Here is a 21,609-nt window from a genome sequence, read left to right as displayed (position 1 = left end):
ACATAAATAACAAAATAAATATATAGTGACGTGCATGTTATTTTTAAATTCAGTGACTATATAAGCAGAATTCATGCTTGAGATAGATTGGGACATTTTTGTGTAACAGATTACATAAAATCCAGTCAATTTTTAAAACATACAGATGTGTAATTGTTAGTTATAATTTACAGATAAAGAAATGTTAAATTTCTCTAACTACTACATAAAGGAACAGTGTTTGTTTTAATTATGCCATTACAGTACAAAATTACTATAGTTATCAAAACAAATTAATTGAATTTTGAAAGTGGATTTCTCTTTGTGCTTGTTTTCCTCCACTGACCAAGACCATCCCGAGGCCCCCCCACCCCCCTCCCACGCGTACACACAAAACTTGAGTCCCATAAAGCATTTTGGGATATGCAGGACTTCCAAGGTCCCGCGTGATTTGGAGAAGTCAAACCAGCCCCAAGGATACATTAACAGCCCTTGTTGAGAGGACAGATGGACCAGTTCTCCACTGAACATCAGGCTGGGATCTATTCACAGGCTAACTTGCTGTCAAAGCTGGAGAGTGCAATGGCAAAGGCTTGCAGGGCACACATTGGGTAGTTATAGTCCATGGTGAAGACATCCTCTGCCACACGGCCAAACTGCATCACAATGTAGTCAGCTGCAGAGGAGAAGAACCAGGAAACACATTTATTTCTCCATTACTTTCTCTCACTAGCTACACTTCTTGTTATTGGTCCACCCTTTGATAAGGAAAGGGAAAAAAACAAAAAGGACATTTTACAGAGGGAGTGCTGTTCTAAATCATGACAACATGACTATAACATGTCAAATGTACTCTGGTAATTGTAGTTAATATTAAACCTCTAACGGTTTAGAGGAATAGAACTCACGGTCATTGTCGTGAATGATTTGGAAATTCTTGACGGAGGCCTGAGTGACTCTGCCGTGGAAGTTGAGCACATAGGATTGTGTGTCATCGTTCCACACAGGCGTCTTGTTGTGAAGTTCAATCACACTCTCTGTGTTCTTGTTCTGCCACCTGGCCAGTAGTGACTCATGGTCCTGTAGTGAAGGACAGAGTAGTATAGTTTCTGACATGAAGCCCAGATCAATTATATAAGTATTAGAAGAGGTTGAATTGGTCTGCACAGATAAAGCTATTAAGAAATTAGGGGTGAAACATACATTTCGTGGGCGAATAGACACTCTCTCATGGTCCATGTTCATTCCAGGAATGATGACACTCATTTTGCGCGGTCCTTTGAATCCTAAAACATTGGTTTCCTAGATTGAAAAGATGACAAACTACATAATTTAGTTACATCATTATTAAGCAAATGTTATGTTATTATGGACTGTAATGAAGGTTAAGGCCATTTATACATGCATAGATGATAACTTGATTTCAACCTGATTATGGCAATGCCCTGACTCCTCAGCTTGTTGTATGAATGCTTTAATCTTATTATCTGCGTTAGACTCTCAATGCTGCTGTGCAATTCAAAGGCCACCGGACATATTAACCTTTTTCTAATTTTTAAAGCAGATAAAGTTACACAAACAGTAGGCCCTCTGTTGGTTCCTTTAGATGTTTGATATCAAAAGTGCAATATACAGAAATAAAAAACATTTCTAACGGTGCTAACAGAGCTAACTGTGCAAACTACAGCAACAGTGCCGACAGAGCCAACAATGTTTACCTGAGGGAGAATCAACAGCGTTATCAGCTGTAACTGCCATATGAGAGCAGTGCCGAGCAGCGCTCACATGCACTAACATGCACTAACATTTGCACTAAAAGCATGCACGGCCAGCCCGGCTTAACAAAGAACGGAGAAGCTCAGATAACAACACAAACACCCCCCCCCCCCCCCCCCCCCCCCCCCACACACACACACACACACACACACACACACACACAGGGAGATAGATTTCATTCGACTATCTTTAGATCTTTAGATAGATAATATTTGTTTTCTGCTATATTAATGCTCTGATCCTGTACATTGCACATTTAAATCATTCCATGTTAAGTGTGTTATTAGAAAAATGACTTCAAACCATGTCAGCCCTAATTTAGTATTTTATCTCTGTATAATATGTGATCACAGTGAATTACTATATGTCTTATTGCCAACTCATTGCTCAACATATCTCTTGAAATGTATGAAAAACTAAGTACAGCTTGTGTGTTCAGGAGCATTTTGACCAACTCACATAGCAAATGGCTGCTAGCTCTTGACGCAGGTTGCTAGCTTCAAGGCTGGTTGTGCTCTTCATGGGGTTCAGGCCGCTGTCGTATACAGTGAACTTAGTTCCCATTAGGTTAGACCTGCAAAGAAAACATAACAGACTGAGGGGGTCTGGAGATGTAGCTGCACATCTTGACGGTAACAACTACCAAACTTTTCCTTTTAGTGACAATTTAAAATGTATAATAACAACAGCAGCCATTTTAAATACCCCGCCTCAAGTCACCCTGATTGTGGAACAGTAATAGAGTTGTTGTGCTCTAATGTAAATTGTTCTTGTGGGATCGGGGCTCAGCAGGAATCGATGGCCTGGCTTCCCAGCAGGAGAGGAGGAGTCAGATCCAGATCCTGGCAGTGGGTCACCAAACCACAGAGGGAGGCTAGTGGCCAGTGGCCAGTGCTTTGCCTTTAAGTGACTCTCTACGCTAGATGAAGCTAAAAACAGATCATTCATGATTCATTTACAAAGGAAACAAGAAAGCATACCCGTGTTGTGAGATTACATTTGTGTGTCTGAATGTTTTTCTGATCCTGTTACCTTGATTCACTAACTTAAGATTTCTTACTGCCTCTAGTGGGGGAAACACTGCAGATAGCTCTGCTACTTTATGTACCATAAATGTTGCATTAATAGCATCTATATGAAATGGTGCTTCCTAATTCTATGAAATATGATAGCATCCAGATGCTTTATGCACAGACGCTGCCATTTATGTTTTGAACCACTGTAAATCATTTCTGACTTTACACTTGATGATTTCCCACAGTGCTATGTAACAATATTTACTGGTCATGTTCTATACTGCACAGTAAGCAATCTTCCTACAACTTATTCTCACATGATGACCTTCTGAACACATCATTTCCCAACTCGTTCATATGTTATAAGACTAATACTAGAGATATTAATTAATAATAATAGCAATGCTCTCAAAACCAGAATGACCACTGATATGTGATCCGCTGGGCAAATCAAATATCAACACAATGGGATATTAAGTATTTTTGTCCAATATCAAATAATTCTTCATCTTATTTTGCTCTATTTGTGTTTCTCAGTTATAGTCATATTAAGGCAGTGACTATGTGAACTCCGCCACTGTAGCTGTCATCCTCTGACATTCAAATACATAGTCTTACAAACACACAACACAGCCCAGAAGTTGACTGTAGTGTTGGATGTGTCCATCGTAGGTAAGGTGGGTTAGCCACAGCATCAAACAGCTGACTACATACGTCTTATGGTCCATTCCTCATTTAGGCCAGCCCCCTACTCTTGAGGACCATTAGATGAAAGGTCACCATTTATTTTAATTGAGATCGCCATCATTCAAGCAGGAATGTGATTGGGTTTGAACAAAGCATCGACCAATGGTCAGGCCTGCTCTAAAGATTAAAGGCTGCACAGAGCCCTGTTTGATTAAACCCTCAGGAGTTTCCATGGAGCCACTAAAGGAGCCTTGAAGCTGCCTCTAAAGATTATGTCTCTACTCACTTCGTACCTCTTAATGTGGCCGTAAACATTAAAAGAACTTACAGCTAATGTTTAGGAGAAAGGCATAAAATAACAAGTTAATGAGCGGTGAATCACAGAGGGTTAATACAACAATATAACAAATACGTTTTTCTAAATTATACATTTTCATTAAAGAGGCTAAAACAGTACAGAACATTCATTTCTTATGATAATTATGAATACAAAGATGCTATTCAAGAACTACTTGTTAACTATTCATAAATTAGCAGATGATGTGTTCATCATTCATCCCTTAGTAGGGACAGCATGAGTTACCTTTAGATGTTACCCATGCAGCTTTTTTTTGTCACAGGTCTAAATAATAATTTATGAATGGAGGAATGGGTATAGACTCTAAGTGTATTTCAATAATTCACATATGGAAATGTTTCTAGTTAGATTAAATATATTGATGCTTTGGAATTAGACATTTATTAAGAAAACTCAAAAAAGTAGTGACAGTAAAAGACAAAGTTAATTAAGGAATCATACACAACACTTTCTATGTGTGTATAATTCCTGGTGTCTGCTGCCAAAACGTTTCATGGAGCAAAGCCACTGAGGACTTACCTCAGTTTACCGATGAAGCTCTCTCCGCCTCGAGACAGATCAGTCGGATCGATGGAGATGAGATAATTTGATGTTTTACTCTTTTTCCTTTTCCTGCCAGCTAACAGGAACACCTGTGACAAGCCAAGCAGGAAACCAAATGAGTAAATCATAAATTAATTAATTCAAATAAATTATTATTTGGTGCACACAGCTTGAAACTACAAGACAATCTCAGTAGCGCTTTCTATGACACCCGTGTCTATAATGCCTTATAAATATACTTATAAGGCTTTATAATCTGCTTATAGCACTGTGGAACTCATAAATGTTCATAATGCTTTATAACAACATGATACATTATAAAGCATTTTATATCGGCTTATAATCATACTCACTCACTGACATTTTTTTTGCAAGGACCACAGAGCATTATAATTTCCATAGTTGTAATACATCATAATTATTTTATAATGCATTGTAATCAGATTATTCAAAATATTTGAATTTGTAGAGTTTTCATAATGTTTCATAATATGTCAATTCTGTTGATGTTTACAGTTTCTGCTGCCTGACCCTTCTCACCTTCTTGCCGTCCTCTCTCTCCAGGTGAAGGTAGTAGGTGGGATACATGCCTCTGTCCATGCCCTTCTTGTCTCTGGTGATTCTGCATTTCACTCTGACCCCCTGAGGGGCAGGACGCAGAGAAAACTCTTCAAGGTCATCTACATCGATGGCAGGTTCGTTGACTGGTGGAGTGGGTGCTGAGGCCACCTCCTGTAGGTGAAAACAGCCCACACAGGGCAATCCCCTTGTGAGATGGTGAGATGCGAGTTGACTTTCATTAGAACAGAGTAATGAGTCTGAAGATCAAATCGTCCACTGGGACTGAGAATGAGCACACTGTGTCTAAAATAAGGACCCGGTGTAGACAGAAGTTGACTGAAGGGAGAGATTAGAGTGGAATGAGGAGCAAAGAGAAAACGATGGTTATTGTGAGTAATTCCAGCTGGGGTTTCACTCTGAACAAAGCGTACAGGCTGCAAAGAGGATGTGTTTTAAAGGGATAGTTTGGGTCTTTTGAAGTGGGGTTGTATGAGGTTCTTATCCATAGTCAGTGTGTTACTTACAGTAGACGGTGGTCGGTGTAAAAATGTCAGGGTTTTTTCAGTGGAGTCTGGGAGCTCTGGCAATAGCATAGGTACCGGCTTCAGTTCCCCATCGGAAACATAGGCCGTTCACAGCAAGGTGAACCGGCGAAAATATTCCAAATATAGCATACACTTAAACTGGTAATTCTTTCTTTTAGGTGGCTAAAGTACGTTTAGCTGATGTCCCTGTCCACAGCAGTACATAGCTTTGATGCTGTGCTGGTACTCCTGTCTGCTTCTCCAATCTGGGGGCCTGCTGACCACTGTCCATGTAGGAAAAACACTGACTATGTATAAGTACCTCAAACAACCCAACTTGAAAAGACCAAAACTATCATTTTAAAGAGGGTTACATTGTAATCTGACCTCAGTAATCCATTATCACACCTGAAGTGGAGAAAAACAAAACCAACATTTCCTGTGAGTAACCTCAAACATTAGATCAAGCAGATCCAGAGCTGCCTGACTTCAAGTGATCAGAAGTATGTAAAATAACAGCTAACAGCACATATTTTCAAAATACTTAATAGTATGACATAAATTGCACATTAATGCTTACAATGGCCCACCTCGGCCTTCATGCAAGGCTCACCGCCTCCAGACAAATAACAGTGTTTCCCTTTCAAACTGCTAGAGACACATACAGTAAGGTGTCTGTATGAGAATATCGTTCCACCACCGTCCCACCGTTTTATCTGCACTGTAACATACACAGCAAAATGACTCTGTGGTGAGTAAATAATGGCAGGCCAGAAACAGCAAAAGCCCTGAGAAATTTAAAAATGAAAGAGTGTTAAACAGAGTCCAGCCCAGCACCAAAATGTAATCTTTTTTTCCCTGCATGTCATTCAGGCACCGGTTTCATAGGCAGAAGAAAGACACATCTCTCGTGCAGAGGGAAGTGTGTGCTGTGAAATCTACTTTACCTTGCATGACTTCTTGCTAGTGGCAGAGCCTGGTCTCGTGTTGCTGTTGAGCTGTGAAGAACTGGAGCTAATTTCATCTTCATCATCCTCTTCTTCATCAAAATTCATACTGCTGGATATACCTTCACAGAAAAAGAAAATACAAAAAGAAAGAAAGAAAGAAAGAAAGCGGTGTTGCTGATTTTTTCCCACTAGAGTTAATTGGTAACATGAAATGCTGCAATAACTGTTGCCTTCAAGAGAAACACATTCCTACTTCATCCAGTATAACTTGAGTAATGAAACAAGACAGTTTGAGGTTTAAATAGAATTGCTTGTGCTCCATGTTTGTGAGTGCAACAAGGTCACAAGTTTCCATTAAATGGTTAAACTAGGTGTCAAAACCCACTGGGTGTTTGTACATTTGAGTTTATAGTCACTGTTATATTGTTGTCATCTACAGTATGGCAAGTACTTGCAGCATTGCATTGCATTTAGTGTATTAGCATTCAGTGTCCGACTTTTTCATACATAGTGTATCATGGTAAAAGTATGTGAGATAAATATATGCTCGTAGTTTGGTGAAATACTAAAGGTGGAAGGCATACAAAAACATAAATTAAACAAACACTTATTAGTGACCATTTCCCAGAGGTCTGTGAGTTATCCATGTTCAAGAGATATAATGTTATTTATGTTTTACTGCATAATAAGGAATATGTTTTGTGGCAATAAATTACCAGAAAACAAATCTTCATAAAAGAATGGAATAAGAATCACTTGAAAGAGTAAACAGCACCATGATAAGATAACAACAACACTTTTAACATGGTCAAAATGTCACTATCATTCCTCCGCTCGAAACCTAAAAAACAAAACAAACTTCAACTGTGTCTAAAATAGTATATGAGTAAAGTCCATTATATGCTCCAAAAAATCCTCTAATATAGTAAGACGAACAACGCAGAGTCCATCGCATGGGCACTACTTTTTGCTAAACATCTCACAATGCAATCCTCTGCGTGTGGTAGAAATATCAATCGCAGTTACATAACACTGTACCAACCAGTGAAGGCACAAAAACGTATGATATGTGTGTCCAAAATCTAAATTCACAGCTCACTAGTAAAACTATTGAGTGTCTATCATGTAAGGAATAATAACTGAGTGTATTTGTAATCAGTGTTTAACTCTCGTATTTTTTAAGAAAGAAAAACACAGCATCATAAGTTACATCATTCACACACTGTGTCTTAAAATGGCATTCCTATTTGCAGTTCTAACAGATTCAGTGTGTTTCACCTTCCTACCAGCACACCGCAGCAGTGGACCAGAATGCCGTGGGTGTAAATGTGGACGCACGGTCGTGCTATTACAGATGCAGTGACAGAACCGTTCTCCGAACACTGGCAGTACCTTTCTTGAGCATGGTGACGCGCAGATCCTGTTTGCTCTGCGACTGAGTGCAGCTCATGACAGGCTCTGCCTCGCCCCCCTCCTCTGTGCTGGCGTGGCCCACCGTCAGGATCTGGATCTGACCATCATCTTGCTGGGAGGCCGAACCATCCATCGCTGCTGAACCACAATCCCACAAGAGCAAACTGCATCAGAATACAACTGCGCTACTGTTCGACAATCATTATCTCATGTTAACAAACAGTGAATTACCAAATGAATCCTAGCAAAGTAAAACACAGGCAGTTGTAACCATCATGTAGTTAACACTTTGCATAAGCAACATTTCCACATCTCTGCCTTGATGACTGAATGTGTGGGTGTTCTGTGCTCTGTAAAATGTTTAATGTAATTGTTTCACCTGTCACTATTACATTAGCTTCTAATGTTTAAGAGGCAAGAACATTATGTCCGTGCTGCTCCAGGCATTCGGTGCACTCCAGTTTTAAAACAAACGACTGCTCTACTTGCCCTTTTTTTATACAGTAGAAGTGCAAAAGAACAATAAAGATGATGGGAAGAATGAAGCACAGTTAAGTTTTTGGGGTTGTTTATGTTGTTGCTGTGTATCTTTAAAAATGGTTTTGTTACGTGTAACAATTGTTAACTAGTCTAATCAATTGGTTTCTCGTGTCCTTTATTTCCTCTCCCTCAAAGGTGTGCATGTATAAATCCAGCGCCTCATGAGACAGCATGTTGCACTATTCATTCTGGAAATTCTGCATGGAGAACGTTTTTTGACATATTTCTGTCAGATTAGTCACCATAAATATAAGTGTACAAAAAACATGTGTATGTTATTATGGAAGCCTGGTTAAGAAGAGGTGTGCATGTAGGAGGCCAGTGTGCATTTAATATGGTTTTGTTTAATAGTGGATATCAGATGTAGATTTATTTATGTAGCAGCTTGACTTGCTCCATCTGAGTGAATTCATCAACCTGTACTCGTCTATTCTGTAGCCTTGATGCAGCTGATTGCATAGTAGCTTGGGAGCTCTCTTGTAACTGAGTTCTCGTGCTTGAGAAAATCCGAGAGTGAGTCAGAGAGTGAGACGTAGAGTGAATGAGACAGGTCCATCAGTGGTGAATTTGGCGCGACTGGCCTGATTAATCTTTTACCCCTGTGGAATCTCATTCACTTTTTCAGTTTTTTTTCTGGGACACAGTTATTCCAAAGATGAGCATCTATAGTATTGTGCTAGATCATATGACAAGCACAGTTAATGTCAGCGATGCGTGAGCTAAATACGTATTGAAAGATTAGTTATGATGCTGTTATAAACCTTGGGTTGTTATAGTATGACGGATTGCTTTGTGTGTCAGTTCCTTATTTTTCTGGAGTGATTCTTTAAATTTGATGACCTATTACACTCTATAGTGTCAGCGTGAATGATGAAAAACATAGAAGCTAAGGGAAACAATGCACTGTAGACATAGTTGGACTACACCATTTCCACACCTGAAGACTAATTCATGTGGCTGACAGCACTCATACTGTCATATATCATCACACACACAGTTTAACTCTGACAAGCATGGCACCACAGTGTTGCTGCTTCACTGGCAGGGTTTGTTTCCAGATGTCCAACCATCTCTTTTCTATCTATTCTTCACTTCGACTGCTGACCGCCCTTAATAGGCTGGTGTAGGTAGGCTGACCTTTGTGCTTCCCCTTCCTCTCCTTCTTGTCGCTGCCCGTCTGTGGAGTGGAGCTGGCCGATGCTTTGCCCTTTTTGGCTGAGCGAGGCGGCTGTGTGTCCGCTATCACCTTCACCTCCTCCTGTTCAGCTTCTTGCACTACACACAGGGATGGAGATGAGCAGCAGCAGATGCAATGTTATCAGAGCAGATGGACAGAGAGGAAGAAAAACAAAAAAAGTAAAAATGTTACACTGACAAAAAATAAACTAAAAAAGGTTATAATATGTAACAGTTAATACTGATCAGTGTTCATTATTCAGTCTCAAGCATGAATTAACAATATTCAAATGTGAGTACATAAATGTAAAGCCAAAAATTAAAAAAGGTAATGGATGCACTGGTTTTTAGTTCCAACTCGAGGAAAAAAGTTTGTTTACAAATATGAACTGAAGTGGGAACTGCTGAATAAAATCATCTTTCTCTATAAAATGAATCAAATCTTACAGTATGTATTTACAGATGTAGTTTTTAAAATGTATTTTTCATAGTGAGAAAGAGTTTTTGCTTAAAATACACATAAGAGTAACATTCGGCTCCTGTTCAATGCCATGTCAACATTCATGCAGTATTCATTCGAAGTAAAAGACATCCCCCCCCCCCTTGGTGAATAGAGAATTAAAGAGCTAAACAGTGAATGCAAGCAAGTAGATTTGTTTCCCTTGTTTTGGGGGAAATTATTAGGCTTTATTCCCCTTCTTTCCATCAGAATATCAGCATCGTGCAGAGTAACATTTTGTCAATACATTGTCTCTCCTCTCAGCAGGAAATGTGACAGTTCATGGCCTTGAGCCCAGAAATTGGTCTTCAGAGTTGGGGATTAGTTGGCTGCTCTGTTCTCTGTGTGTAGATAAGAAGACCTCATCAAACCCAGGCTTAACACCATTTCTGCTCTAAGATTTGCAGCAGAGTGCGAGTGCCTGCAATTGATGGTACATTGGTATGTTGCAGTGGGTCAACATGGCCTCTAATTCTAAACGATAATATCAGCAACTGTTCTTTTTAGTTATTCAAATATTTGTATAGTTAGATGTTTGGGAGTTGTGCTACATGTAGTATACAGTTCTGACTGGGGAAAGAAACATAAACCACATAAGAAGAAAGTCTCTTTCAGTCCAAGAATAAATATTTCCTGTGAATCAAAACAGATTGATCAAACAAGCAGTCTGAGATCTTCATGCTCAATCCAGAGTGTTTCTTAAACCCTCCGGTTGAGCTTCCTGCATCAACAGAGTCCCATAGGACTTTGCTCACCATGGTAGATGGTGCTGCTGTTGCTGCTGAGAAAGGATTCCACCAGTGGAGCCTGTTCCTCGCTCTGTTTAGTCCGACGGGTGCGAGATCTCCCGTCTACATTAGACTGGACCATCAGAGGCTCCTGCCTCTTCTTCTTCTGCTTCTGTTCAAGGAGCGCTCGCTGTTGTGAAGGTTTCACGCACAAACGTGTCCAGATAGAAAGACAAATGATCAAGGCACAGTTTAAGCAAATGAGAGAAGCTACACTCCCCTATTACACATCATTATAAGGAGCCGAGGTCACTGAAGTAAGCACCAATTACTACAATAAAGAACAACCTCTCATTTCTTTTGGCCATTTAACCTGACAGTCACGAAACATGTACGAGTCTTTCTTCATCAGTACAGCTTAGGACACATTTCTAAACAAAATGACCTCAGTGAGTGATTATGTAACAATTTAGCTGCTAATTGTTTGAGATCGCCTCACATATACAATACAAAATAATTTTCCATTTTATAGTGGATTTTAATTCAATTCGTTTGTGATAATCACTTAGAAGGCATCCCAGATTTCCATGTAAGCTGCCTTCATACTGTAGGCAGAGTGTTGGGTTTAAAAGCACGTTCGCAATAACACGGTCTCAGATAAATCTGTTAAACCAGGAAAACAATGTGAAGATGTTTAAGGATGAGCTGCCCGAAACACTTTGACCTGCGGCTGGATATAGCAATTCATCTGGACTAACTGTCAGCTATATGCAAGTCTTCAAGCCAGAGCTCATCAAATATTGATGGTTTCTATTAGTGAGAATTCAGGCTGCAGAGCATTAGCGCGCAACAGTATCTCCTGTAAAGCTCGAGACAGTGAAAGGCACATTTACGCATGGATTTGATGGTTAAGGCTTTGACGTGTGGGTAAGGCACAGGTCTGTAATGCACAGCTACTCGTAAGCCTCTCTCCCTCTGACTGAGAGGTCAGTGATGAACAATGAGAAATATGTTTTGTTTTTACATCACGCTGCACTTAAAGTCGTACGTGAGTCTTCAGAAATAACAGAAACCCATTGAGTGAAGAGTAAATCGAAGAAGTAAGGTCATGCCTCAATAAATCATTATTACAAACAAACAAACAACATTTTTTGCAAGTGCTAAAACACAATTTCTGAAATAAGAGCCCTCTTTGTTAAAACTCGACACACAAAAAACAAAAACATATCCATAAAATACAAAATAGCTTCCATCTCTTGCAAGAGCAAACACTTCATTCTAAAGCGATATTTTTGGGCATTTTCATTTGTAGTATGCTGTAAATATAGACTATGAACACAAATGCCACAGGGAAACAAAGAAAAAGTGCTTATTCTCATGCAGTCATAACGGTATCAGATATACTGTAAACAAAATACAGTATATTGCGATTACAGTCCTCTAACTCTCTCTCCAAAATCGGCGAGAGAATTGTGCACAAGTGATCTAATTGGTTACACAGGTTTTCACAGGTGCACTCTGGGTGCAGGTGCTTGATAATTGCATATGTAGTATTTCAATGGCAATGTTTAGCAAACAACACACTCGGGCCTTTAGTTTTGAATGATGTGTCTAATGTAAGTAACAGTGTGTTTGCAAATGTGTGTTTTAGAATTGAAAACCTAGTGTAACGCAAACATGTTTATTTATAGATGTTTATAAATATGTGTTTATGGTTTAGCATACCTGGTCAATAGATTGGGGTTGGGGTAATACTGGACTTATAACCACTTTCTCATTAGAACGCCGCTTGGAACAACAACAAACACTTACCTGTCTGTCCAGTTTCTGTTGTCGTAGGTTGGTGCCCTCATCATCTAAAGTGCTGCAAAGAAAAGAAAAAAAGAGAGGGGAGGGTAGTGGTCATTTCTGAAAAGTGCTCCTCGGCTGTTTATATTCATAATATAATAAAGACATTTTCCAAACTGCTTTAGTTAATTCAATTGCAACTAAAATTGCAGCAAAAGGTTGAACACTTGCAGTAGCTGACTATATATCAGCTTCATTGCCTTTAATATACTGTATATGGTAATGAAGCTTGTTGTAGACTTCAGGAAACAGTGCATTTGTTTACGCTGCAAGACATTTTGTTCTCACATTGACACCTAAATTACCCTCATGACAGTGATTACTACTGCACTCCCAACATGCATTGGGCTCATCAATCCCTGAAAAACAAAATGAGTATACATGCGCATATTAATTGTACAAAAGGTGCATTTATCGTTTTGTGCATTCGTATCTTTAACACAATTTACTACAACAATGTGGTACTACAGAAAAAAATACTTTTGATTTATTTTAATGTATTTCATTTTTTTTTTTACTTATATTTTGGTGTGAGTAACAAGAAAGCCTTATCTTGCACTGTATGCACTTAAATATACAATAGCCAGCCACACTTGATCCTTCAATATCCCTAATTTACTTTATGTCCACATGTTCAAATTCTGATCAAAATATGTATTAAATAGTAAATTATTTTTTTTTACTAACATGCGATAGACTAAATAGGATGGTATGGACAACACACATTGGAGGATAAGAAGCCTGCATGAAGTTCAACAATAAAAACGTACCAGTCAGTTGCAGAATAAGTGAAAAGAGGGCAATGCTGCAGAGCTAAGTGTGTAATAGCATCACGGAGTTTGTATCTCATCAAATACACTGAAGCAGTTTAATGACAGCATGTGTGCTTAGATAGATACAGCCCGTTAAAAACACCCCCTCAATAATATGAGCCAGGAGGATTCCTGCAAAGCTTCTCGGTGAGTGCAACAGCAACAGAATCAGAGGCATCATGAACATGATGCTTAGAGTGATGTCATAGTGTCCAGAAAAAAAACATGAAGCTGGCCTGGATCATTAGTGAGAGCAGAAGAGCGGTGTGAGACATCCTTGGTTTCCTTTGCTGAGCTATCCCCTTTACTAAACAAACGCCTCCTATAATTGAGACACTGCTGTATTTCCTTGAAAATCTATAATTTCATTTTCAGATGGTTTTCCTCACAGTAGCAGACGGATTATAGAATGTTAAATAGTCCATTACATGCTCTGTCGGTTAATTTGCACTTGCACGGCTTTAAAAGGTGTTGCAGCTGAGATGCAGCAGTGACAACAAGGCGTAAAAAAAGCCCAGAGTGACTGTGACTGGAGGAACATGTGCAGCAAAATGCAGCAAACAACATTGTCAATGTTTTTCCTTAAATCCAAGGCTCACACTTCAGAAACTGTAGTGAACATATGGACAGCGGCGTCTGTCACAAGAAAGGGAGAGATGGAGGGGTCAAATGATGGGGAGTCGTATGCTGATTGTCAAAAGCCCATTTAGATTTGGGGCTAACTAAACAGCACCTGTCTTCAATTGCACATTTCACTTTCAAGAGAGAGGATTTGATTGATGAAAGAGATCTTATGTGAACCGTATCACCTCAAACTAGGTAAATGGACATTGTTACCTTTGGTAATCAACCCCTCAGTCCTACCAGTGTAAGTGTCTTTCACCAGGTTATCCAGTTGGTGCTGCAGAGAAATGTGATAAATGTGACAGGTGCTACTGTTCATTTACATTTTTTATATCTCTCAAAAGCATTCTTGTGTCTTCTGCAGCGCATATAATATCTGATGCGTTGTAAAGAGAAAGCAAGGACAAAAGGAAGTCACCGAGGATTCATTGTAAGAGAAGCATCCCTTCCCAGCAGCACAACACATAATAGACTGAGATCAGGAGTGTGCTTCACATTGTGCAACCTCTGAACATGATTCTCTGCTTCCCTCAGCAGATCGGTCTAAAACAACTGGGTACAATCTTTCTCCACAGGAACACCTCGGACAATATTTGATTTGGAGGTGCACCGTATAATCCCACTGGCCAAAGCAAATGCCTAAAGGTCAACGTAGCACTAGCAATTCTGGTAAAATAAATTCTTATATGATTTCAGCAATTTGGCGACTGTTTCTCCGTCCACAGAATGCTGTAAGTGGCTGTGAAACTTATCATGAAGAATGCAATTTTGTTTGTGGGCAGCCTCGATAAAAAAACATGTGATTCAACCAGGCATTCAGATTTGTCTCACCTTCCTATGTGACAGGCTTGGCCATTGGAATATACCTCCACCCATCTAAGTATCTCCACCCACGGCATGAGAACTACTATCAGAGCAGACTGGGCTTTTACGCGAGGGGGGCTTAAAGAGACATGCGTGAAAACAGAGCGTTTCAGACAGAGGGTGATTACAGGTATATTCAACAGTATGAGAAAAATAATGTGTTTTTCGAACATTAATGCATGTTAAAATATTCTAGTACAAACCCAAACTACAAGTATGAACCTGAAAATGAGCACGATATGTCCCTTTTAAAGTATATACGTATATACAGAGATGAGTGCCTTTTCTTGCAGTGCTGCCTTCTTTATATGATAATCTAATAACAAACAAACATTAACATAAAGGAACTACAGTAACTGCACAGAGATACAATCAAGGCCATCACAATTTACCAGAGCTCAAAGTAACGCTTTGCTTTGTCCGACCAACAGTCATAACATTCAAATTTACATTGAAATGAAACAGAGGCATTCTTTTTTGTTATTTTAAAAGTATGCATTCATTTAAGGATCAATCATATATCAGAATCAGCATTGATTAATAGACCAATTGATTCATGAGTATGTGAAATGTCTGCCGTCATTATATCCATATATATTGATATCCAGAGAGAGAGGAAAAAGAGAGCCAAGAACAGAATAATATTTGTTATTTCCTACCTTACTTTTATTGATCAGGTATTTTATTTTTTTATCAAACACAATTTAATTTAAAAATCAAAAGCAGATTCAGATTTTTGGTCAGCCATTACCAATGTTGATTTGATTATAACATTTGCATATTAACATAGCTATTAACTGTAACCTCCCTCTTCCAGTGTGCTCTGACTGAACAGCTTTTAATTCCAAATGACCCTCACATATGACCCACTGGGGATTTGTTCATCCATCTGTTAATGCGTGCAAGAATAAGTGAAACTCATCTAATTCACACAACTACATCGGGCAAAGCAAAAAGACATCAAATCCAAATATGAAAGTGTTTGTGACAACATGTCCCCCACAAACAAAGTTAGAATTTGACTGACGCCAGTCTTTCTCTGTAACATTGTTAAATGTTGTCTCCATGCCGACTGCAGCACTCCATTTCCACATTAGACCTTTTCTTGTATTTTTGTACTATTGTACAGTGTTTTTAGTACATTTTCTCAGTCATACATTATTGACAATTCACAAACTTCACCTATATAAACATCAGCGGTTGGTGAACCTCACAGGTCAAACCCTACCAGAGTTTTACTGTGGCTACCACTGTGCTGCTGTTTTGCTCTGCTCTTTAATAATCTGCATAAACTGCAGTACATCAATCACTCTCACTAACAAAACAACAGGTTATTCAACCAGCACAAGTGATTGGCTGCTTGCTCTCTGTTTCCAGTTCTCCCTTTTCACTGAGCTTGTGTGGACGGGCATCTCAGAGACCCCTGAAAAACCTCAACGGTTCCTAACTAGAGGGCAGTGAGAGGTTTTCTCAGAAGAGTTGGAGAGAATGACACAGCAGAAGAGGAAAGGATGAAAGATGAAGTAAGATGAGAACAATGTTGTTCTTCCAGCACTTAACTATGACTGAGTTGTTTTACTGGCATTGTGTTTTTACATGAAACGTGTTTCCTTACACTGCTGATGAGTTACGCCGCTAATGACATAGACAGCATGATGCATGTTCTTAACAAATGCACAAGTCTCTCATTTTATTTTCCATTACCTTCTGGGAAATATGTGTACGTTTAAAAGCCATATTTGACTCTCAACAATTAAAAACCTTTCCTGCATACTGCCTGAAGGTGTAGTAATATGACATTCAAATGATAAAAGACCATATGGGTATGTATGCATTTGCAAAATCAATTTAGTTGATTCCGCAATGCTGACTAGTAATTGCAGGGTAGATAGTTACAACATAATTGAAAGCAGAATGCATTTCCAACTATGTATTTGAGTTAATATGTTCCATTTTTTCCCTCAGCTTGATTAATGTCAACTGCGGCAAATCTGTTTTAATTTCCAATAAAGCCTTACTGGTGCGTGATAAATAAAGCTAACAGGTGGTTTGTCAACATCATTTATAAGCATTTTATACTCTTCATACCTCTGTTAAAAGCATGAACAATACAGTGATAGTTGACGGTCAGTCCTGCAGCTGCAGCATGTGAGATCAGTCAATGAATATTCAGTCTACCTGCACTACCAGCTCATAGTTTTACGACAGAGGCCAACACAGATGCAATGAGAATGTATTTACCTCCTACTCTCTGTCAGACGTACAGACAAACAAAACACTCCATGTCTGCAATCAGAGTGATCAAGTGTGTGAATAGGCATCAGACAGAAAGATAATGATCCAAACAGAGCTGTTCCAGTGGAGGTCAAACGGCTTGTTATTGTGAAGTGGTCACTGCAAAACACCGATAGTGAGGTTCACAGGCAGCTTTATAATCTATTCAAGGAGCAACTCTAAGGTGCAAGAAGGTCAATAATATCAAGTATTAAGAAGGTACAATATTATTGATAAAGCCAAAATGTTGCTTTGTTTCTAGACCATCGCCAGGTCAAGGGAACATCTAGTGAACCAAAGCTTGTATTAATCATTACTTAAAGCCTTCTTTTTCCATTAAAACCGAGAATTTAAATTATGTGTTGAAGCACTTTAACTATTTAAAATAATGTGTATTTTTAAATTATGGATAATGTTTCAACATTATCCAAGCAGAAAATTGAATTGAATTTGAATAGCTAGAATTTTAGAATCAAATTATTGTTGGTCTGTAAGCAGACCGTAAAAACAGGTGTGTAGGTCGTCTGTGCACACAGCTTATTACGACCCATATTTGCGTTTATTGTTAGGCGTCAACCTCTCGTGACCATAGTAATTATGACGGGAGCAAAGAAGGAAGTCAGGTGCGACAAAGACTTTGTAGGAAAGAGCTTGGGTTGGATGGATGGGTCAGACAAACACAGGACGTTAACCCAAAAGCTAACGTTGACTACTGCATACGTTAACCTAAGTAACGTAATTACCATTAAGGTATAAGGATGTGTTCATTGTAACAGAAGCACTATGTTTGCAATAGACTGTACCACACACATCAAGTTCCAGACAGCACTGTTCAAAGGGTGATGCTTTGAAATTCTAGACTGATTATGATCTCTCCTTATTAAAATTTATTTTTTTTAAAGAAAAAAGAAAAATTTATAAATTATTTACATTTTATTTGGACACAAAAATAGTTTATTTTGAATTAACTCATCCAGCCCAAAGTGAATATAATACTCAGGAGAGGGAAGGATTTGACTGTCATCAGTCCCTCCCAGACTCCTCTTCACACTTTTAAAATAGCTTCATATGCATCACAAGGTGTGTGGTGATTCTGCAGCAGCACCTGGCAACACTGGAGGGCAATCCAATATGCACACGAAAGTACGTTTCAATTGAATTAGCAGGTTGCAATGCTTGAAATTTGATTGTGAGAACATTAATCTGATGAGCACTTGTAACGAACTGACCTTATAAGTAAAGTGAATAATAAAGCTAATATTGACACAATATGACAATATAAGAAAACTGATAAAGACCATGGCAGTAAATGTCATTAACTGACCTCAGATACGATTTTTTGAAAAAAACGAATGTGAAATAATTGGAAATGCCTTTTTGACAATATAGCAATTTCACAATTTCTGCTGTCACGAGCTGACACTTTCTGCTTGCCTCCCTGGGTTCCCATGTCAGAGAAAAACAGAAAGAACTAAAGCTTTGCACTTCGGAAATGCTAATCTGGCTCCCCACAGAGAAGAGCTACTGAACAAGTGTTGTTTCTGTGTGTTTGTGAGCTATTTCCCCTGCATGCACAGTATATCTCTAATGATATGAGAGAGCCACATAGTACAGCTGTCTCCTCTAACTCTGCAGAGGCCCATGCATTTTTCATGGCAGCTTCACTGGATGAGGAAAAACGGCTCATTGAGGACCCATTAATCTCTCTACCCCACTGGCACTAAAATGGCACACTTTGAGAGATAACTTTGGACACTGAGAGTGGTTTAGGTTTTGTTTACATTATTTTAATCACATCAGCTTGTAGCTGATTTTTTCTTAATTAAACAAAAAGTGAAGGGGCGAGAAGGTCAAACTGTAGAATGATCAAATAAATAGTTTGTTTTTCACCAGTACTGCATCAGTCATGAATAATTCATTGTTGTTCGTTTAATGACTTCGTAAAATGCCTTTATATTAACCTTGTTATTAAATGCGATACCCAAGTATCAGTGTCTCTACAGTGTTTTCCAGTTTCCTTTCCAGCCACAGTAACTTATAGCAACCGTGAGCCAATGGCATCAAAGTAAGCAGGGAAACCATGGCAATAGGTATTCAATCAGAGGAAAGCACCAGCAGCGTTAGTACTGCACTTGAAATGATGAAAGCAGATGTAGGTTTTACAGCAAGATACTAAAAGCTCTTCAATCCTCATACACTTTGCAGCATCATACAGTACAGACCACTCGCACGCAAAGGCAGGAACTTCCTCAGTCATTTTTTTAAAGACAACCAAGTGAAAATATGACGTGATTATGATTCAAACCTCCAATTAAACTACTTATTTTGAACCCAGTTAAGCAGCACTAAATTGAAATCAAATAACAGGCAGTTTTACACATGGCCAAATTGAGACCTCAATAGTTTACACAGCTGAAATTTTGGGATTCACTTTTGCTCTATTTATATATATATTTTTTTAAAGAGGCTCGTTCTAAAATATAAAAACAAAGAAGCAACATTTGTCCACTAAACTTGTTCCTATTAGCAAAAACAAGAATATTATGCCACCAAAAAAAAACAAATTGTTTGCTTTTATCAATTCATTGTTACCGTTATCAGTCTGATCTCCTTGTCAGACACTCAGGTCAGTGTCTGACAACACCAGCTAAGATACACAGACATGCACACACTGCTTCAAAAGATGAACACTGTGCCCTTTCTCCTGTGTTCCCACGCATGTGGTACAGTACCTGTAGGGAATCCAGTCGGAGGAGTGCTTGGAGCTCATTCTGTATCAATCACTCTGACTGCTGCTGCCTAACTGCGAGGCTAACGGCCTGCAACAGCACCAGTGAAAGTGGCTACAAGGTCTGAGGACAGCGATCACAGTCGGAGAGCCCACATCGCCCGTTCATCCTCTGCACACAGTCCAATATTCCCCAGCCTGCCTGTGTTTCTTCGTCTGTCCTCTAGCTGTGGAGCAGCAGATGACTAACAATCCAGACAGACTGCCGCACTCCTCAGTCATGCACACAGAGCACATGAAATAGCCGTTTTCTCCTCTACCATGTGTACGCTTCCAGTCAATGCCTCTCCTCTTCTCTTCTCCCATCTACCTCCTCTGCTCCTGCTCTGTGCTGGCTCTCTTCCCTCGCTCTCCCTCTGTAGGCTCTATCTAAATCTCCCTCCGTTTCTTGCCCTTTAAATCCCCCTCCCCTCCCCTTCCCTTCCCTTCCTTCCTCCCTGTCCAAATCCCTCTCCGTGCCTCTCCACCCAACCTATCTCTCGTTATCTTCTGTGTATCGTCACCTCAAGCAGCATCAAGTGCAAAGCCGGAAGCAAAAAAAGGCTATAAAGAGTAGCCTTTGTCTTCCCTCTTTGATGTTCCTTCTATGCTATTTCTGTGCAGCGTAGAAGGAACATCTACTGCACATATCTCTATAATGGAACCACACACACACACACACACGCTCTCTCTTTCTGACGCTCTCTGTTTCCACACTGTCTGTGTTGCATGAGGCATGTAAAGCAGGGATTCAGATGTGTTTTCTGGACCATTATTTATTTATTCTCTCAGAGTAAGAGGCATTAGCATATGACTGTGCAGACTAGTGTTAACAGCCTTTAATTGAACACTCTCTACAGCCAGACAAAGGCACCCTGTGATAGTGCCACAGCTCCCAACCTCTCTCACACACATCTGCTTCCGCCCTCCGTCTGCAGCCCTTCACTGTCACCACACATACACACATCACTCACTGTGTTCCCAGGGTTATTCAGGAGTCCATCTATAGACAGTTAAACCCAGCGGCTTCCTTGTCACAAAACTGCTATACAAGGAGTTGATTCACCAAATATCGCCGCTTTAAGAGCGCGTGTGCTGATTTTAAGAAAGTGAAATCATCATCTGAACCACTCCTGACTATTACTTGGGGAAGACAATCTTTTGCTTCTGGGTAGAGATCAGAGCATCCTCCATTCTACTGACTCCCTGAAAAACATCTTCAAGCTAAATCTTTTATTTGCTGTATTTCATCATCCGTGTGTGTTGCACTATAACATTCACATGGATTTGGGACATTCAGTGCACCAAACCATTCGAAAGTACGCAAATGCATTGAAGTGCGAGCACACACACACACACACACACACACACACACACACACACACACACACACACACACGCAGACACACACACTTAAGATCTACGTGTTGTAATGTGCTAAAGCTAGTTCGTTCTCCCAAGGTTATAACTCATATCATGAGCTGATCAGATAACAGACATTGTGTCACAGGGTAACGCTGTAATATAGCATTCAGCATTGCGTTAAAAATGTTATTTATGTCAGCAAAGACGAGTCAAACAGTGGAGTCACTAATAAGGGCATTCAAGCATCTTCCCTCAATTATTTATTGGCCGCCTTGGAAAAAAAGCATCACTGATAGAGTTTGGTG

At 39.5% G+C, this 21,609-nt stretch overlaps 1 protein-coding gene across 2 annotated transcripts; it reads right to left on the bottom strand.

The window, feature by feature from the left end:
* Window positions 1-521: 521 nt before the first annotated feature.
* Window positions 522-19,942, bottom strand: tub (TUB bipartite transcription factor). Of its 2 annotated transcripts, XM_076110168.1 has the most exons (12): window positions 19,905-19,942; window positions 12,563-12,614; window positions 10,778-10,940; window positions 9,485-9,622; window positions 7,787-7,945; window positions 6,392-6,513; window positions 4,900-5,091; window positions 4,336-4,448; window positions 2,215-2,329; window positions 1,183-1,281; window positions 888-1,059; window positions 522-655 (listed from the first exon to the last, which is right to left on the bottom strand). In XM_076110168.1, the coding sequence occupies exons 1-12, from the start codon at window positions 19,940-19,942 to the stop codon at window positions 522-524; spliced, it is 1,497 nt and encodes a 498-aa protein (XP_075966283.1). The 2 variants fall into 2 exon arrangements, with proteins under 2 accessions (XP_075966283.1, XP_075966284.1); XM_076110169.1 differs by lacking the exon at window positions 7,787-7,945.
* Between the last annotated feature and the right edge of the window lie 1,667 nt (window positions 19,943-21,609).

Source organism: Anarhichas minor, unplaced genomic scaffold, assembly GCF_050575085.1.
Source record: "Anarhichas minor isolate MPS153535 unplaced genomic scaffold, ASM5057508v1 ptg000042l, whole genome shotgun sequence".
Lineage (NCBI taxonomy): Eukaryota > Metazoa > Chordata > Actinopteri > Perciformes > Anarhichadidae > Anarhichas > Anarhichas minor.
The sequence above is the reverse complement of the archived record's forward strand: the minus strand, read 5'-3'. Positions and strand labels throughout refer to the sequence as shown.

Excerpts from the sequence above, each read along its gene's own strand:
- tub (XM_076110168.1), bottom strand. The coding sequence starts at position 19,942 with ATGAGCTCCAAGCACTCCTCCGACTGGATTCCCTACAG. Across the intron at positions 1,282-2,214 it reads AGCTAGCAGCCATTTGCTAT|GAAACCAATGTTTTAGGATT; the intron begins GTGAGTTGGTCA and ends TTTTCAATCTAG. Across the intron at positions 656-887 it reads AATCATTCACGACAATGACC|CTGACTACATTGTGATGCAG; the intron begins GTGAGTTCTATT and ends TCTCCTCTGCAG.